The 3,373-nt window shown below is 41.7% G+C and overlaps 1 protein-coding gene across 1 annotated transcript; it reads right to left on the reverse strand.

The window, feature by feature from the left end:
* Positions 1-1,547: 1,547 nt before the first annotated feature.
* Positions 1,548-3,156, reverse strand: foxe3 (forkhead box E3). The gene has a single exon (XM_073062397.1). It carries the CDS (start codon positions 3,154-3,156, stop codon positions 1,924-1,926), a length of 1,233 nt encoding a protein of 410 aa, XP_072918498.1. The 3' UTR covers positions 1,548-1,923.
* Between the last annotated feature and the right edge of the window lie 217 nt (positions 3,157-3,373).

Below are 3,373 nucleotides of genomic sequence, written 5' to 3' on the forward strand. Positions count from 1 at the left end.
TGCATGTTAAAGTGACTGCTGCGCAGAACAGCAAACATGGTCAATAATGCCAGCTGGAGATGGTGACCAGCGATACGAAAGCCGCTGTCAGACATTCTGAGCGTTCCTGGCTCCACAACCACTTGAGGTGAAACCAGAACTGAGAGCTGTTAACTTCAATAAAAATCTTCAGCGAGGCATGTGCTTTCTGTCTCTTCATTGAACGCACTAGATAAAATCGGCCGGGTTGCAAACTTCATTTATGAATAAATAATAATTAAAGATGTTGAGTGGCTTGAATAGAAATATGTAAAATAGGTCACAATACTAATTCATGTCTATATTTCGTATGATTTATATCACTAAATAAATAAAATAACTTCAATTTTAATAGCGCCTGATCAGTAGAAAATATCTCCAGTGACTTTTGTTTGATATGCTTGCACAAAATGAGATATCCACGGAAGGTTACCAAGTTTATTTGTTGCCAGATAGTTTTGTAAATAGGGAAAAAAAGGACGAAGACATTTAATGAAAGAAAAGTACGGCAGGTTTTTTTTTCCCAGTGCTGATCATGTCCGAAAAAAGGTAATACATATAGCAGTGCCAGGTAAGCACGCTGTTACAGTATTTTGCCTCTTCCATTTAACTAAATAAATTTATTGGCTTATCACACTTCCAGGAAATTAATTTCCTTTGCAGGTTGTGCCCACTTTAAAGTAATATTTTTTTAAAAATAATAAAAGTATAGATGACCCAAGGTCCTCTTTCGATAGACTACCTGTTATTATTTTCTTTAGAACCCGGCATGATTAGATACCTAGTTTTCGTTGGTATAGCTTTGAATAACCCTTGACACCGCCATCTGACGTGATAATTCACTGCCATTCTCCGGAGTGGCTTTACTCTTACGGTATTGTGAAACGTCTTCAGAGTTTTCTAGTTGTTCCTCTCGAGGTCGTCTGGGGGCATTTAAAACTATTTCAGATTAGTTTTAATAAAATGTTATAAACAAATACAGTGTGATCTGAATGATAGGAAATAGGTTTTGACCTACAATTAATTTAATCACTAGACTGAAGCTGTCCAAATCTTTTCTAATTATTCATTGTCGAAAATTCCAGAGTCTAATTTAACTAGAATGAGTCGTGTTTCGAAGCTTTGTCAAATAATTACCTCATATAACTAATATATTTCTATATCAATTAATTTTGAAATGTGCAACTGTTCATTAATTTTATTTCTTTTCTAAATGTTCTTACAAACTTCGTACTTTCCGACATTCTAGATTCTATGTACAAATACACATGGATAGATGCTTCATGCACAGCAATCTTCATTAATCTGTGTTTGTTAAAAATCCAATCCGAGTAAAAAGGCAGATAGAGTTGTACAGTTTCTTATTTCTGTGCAAATGTTGATGTCTAATATGCATGATTCAGAAAAATGATTGGTTCGTACGTGCTTTATTTGTGAACATGCTTTCTAAAAAACGACAATTTCTTTGTACTTAAAAAATCAAATGTTTATTGTTTCTTGTCATTGACAATAAGAATTATCCAGGCATTTTCCATCTAAAACAACTACAGTAGAAATTACACGATTAACGCTTTTTCCTGAAATACAAAAGTACCACAAGGAACACAGTTCCTTTCTAAATCATTAACTGAACGAAATTTTGATCACCTTTAATCAGGCAAATGTAACATTGTTAAATTGTGACAACGACCCTCTTCGATTTAGAGATTAAATATAGGTCGTATGTTCTAGAAATGCAAATGTATATAAGAGCACAATGGTACATACTGTATATTTACAGAAGGGACCGGATGAATATGAGTTTGACGATGTTTCCCAATAAAAAAATGTAAAAGAGCTAACCTTGACCTGTATTGTAGCACAGGAGTGACTTTGTTTTGCGACCTCTCTTCTCTAAAAGGCATTCTACATGAATCTGTCAAGTGCAGGTGCACAGTTTGCTTGTCGCATGTATGAATTATTGGCATTGAACTGTGCAAGTCCGTTCATCTGATGGTTGGATAAACCCAAAAGCTGATCGCTGTGATCCGAGCAGGAGTTGTGTCTCATGGGCGGCATGGCAAGTCGATTGGAAGGACAGTACATCTGGGTGTTATTGGCAGAGTAGCTGGCTTGAGATAGAGATAGGTGAGGAGGGGATGCAGAATACGAATAGGTCGTATTGGAAGTAATGCTGTTGGAAGACCTGTTCAACCCGGCCCCAGTCCCAGTCGGGCTTGCGGACTGGGATTGAAAACCGGAAACGTCCACTCCGCCAATTGAGCAACTGACCATTGGTCCAATTTCTCCGTTTAAATGAGAGTTTAAGTCAATCCCAGATGAGGCCTGCAAAACGGATTGTGGCCCGATGAGATTGTCAATACTGAACATCCTGTGTTGGGCCTGACTAACCGCTGCCCCCTGGTAGGGATGCAGCATGGCCTGGTTGTGGCTACTGCTGTGGACCTGCGGGCTATAGGCCGAACATACGCTGGGATACAGTGCATTGGGATAGGAAGGTCTCCCAACCGGAGTGGGGGTGAAGGCACTGGAATTCTGCATGTAACCTGGGTAAGTGGTGATGTCTGAGCGCTTGAAACGTTTCCTCCGACGTAAAAAGCTCCCGTTGTCGAACATATCTTCAGCTGCCGGATCCAGTGTCCAGTAATTGCCCTTCCCGGGGCGCCCGGGTTCGCGGGGGATCTTCACAAAACAATCATTTAGCGTTAGGTTGTGCCTTATGGAATTTTGCCACTTTTTGGAATTTTCCCTATAGAATGGGAACCGGTCCATTATAAACTTGTAAATTCCTCCAAGCGTCAGCTTCCTTTCTGGCGAGTTGGCAATGGACATGGCGATAAGAGCGATGTAACTGTAGGGAGGTTTACCGCGTTGGATAGGGCGCTTCCTCCTCCTGCTCCCTGAAGTGGGGATGAGTCCTTCAATGTCCCCAATTTCCTCGTCCTCTCTCTCCGTGATCGGCGTGCTGCCCTGGGGCTCCGATTTGACCATCACCTCATTCTTCCCCGGGGTCTCTAGCGATATATCCGCTGAGCTCTCCAGCGACACCGAAGCGGTGGAGGCTTCGGTGGGCGAGTGCTGAGACTCGGCGGTCATGGTGCATGCGCCAGTAAAGTACGAGATGTCGGTTAGATTCATAAACTTCAGCCTGAGGTCTGCTCTGGGCAGTCCGGCGTAATGTTTGCTTCTGAGAAGGCCGGGATCAGGTGTTGAACTGACGCCACCTGGTTTATATGTCAGAGCAAGAGGAGTCTGGCGCCACCCTATTTGCCCTCATTGTGTCAGTGCTTTTAATTAGCATGCCCACCCACCTTCCTAAAGGGTCTCTCCAGAGAGGTGCGCAATGTAATAATAA

The sequence above is a fragment of the Hemitrygon akajei genome, chromosome 12 (genome assembly GCF_048418815.1).
Source record: "Hemitrygon akajei chromosome 12, sHemAka1.3, whole genome shotgun sequence".
NCBI lineage: Eukaryota > Metazoa > Chordata > Chondrichthyes > Myliobatiformes > Dasyatidae > Hemitrygon > Hemitrygon akajei.

Coding starts and splice junctions, on each gene's coding strand:
- foxe3 (XM_073062397.1), bottom strand. CDS start 3,156: ATGAATCTAACCGACATCTCGTACTTTACTGGCGCATGCACCATGACC.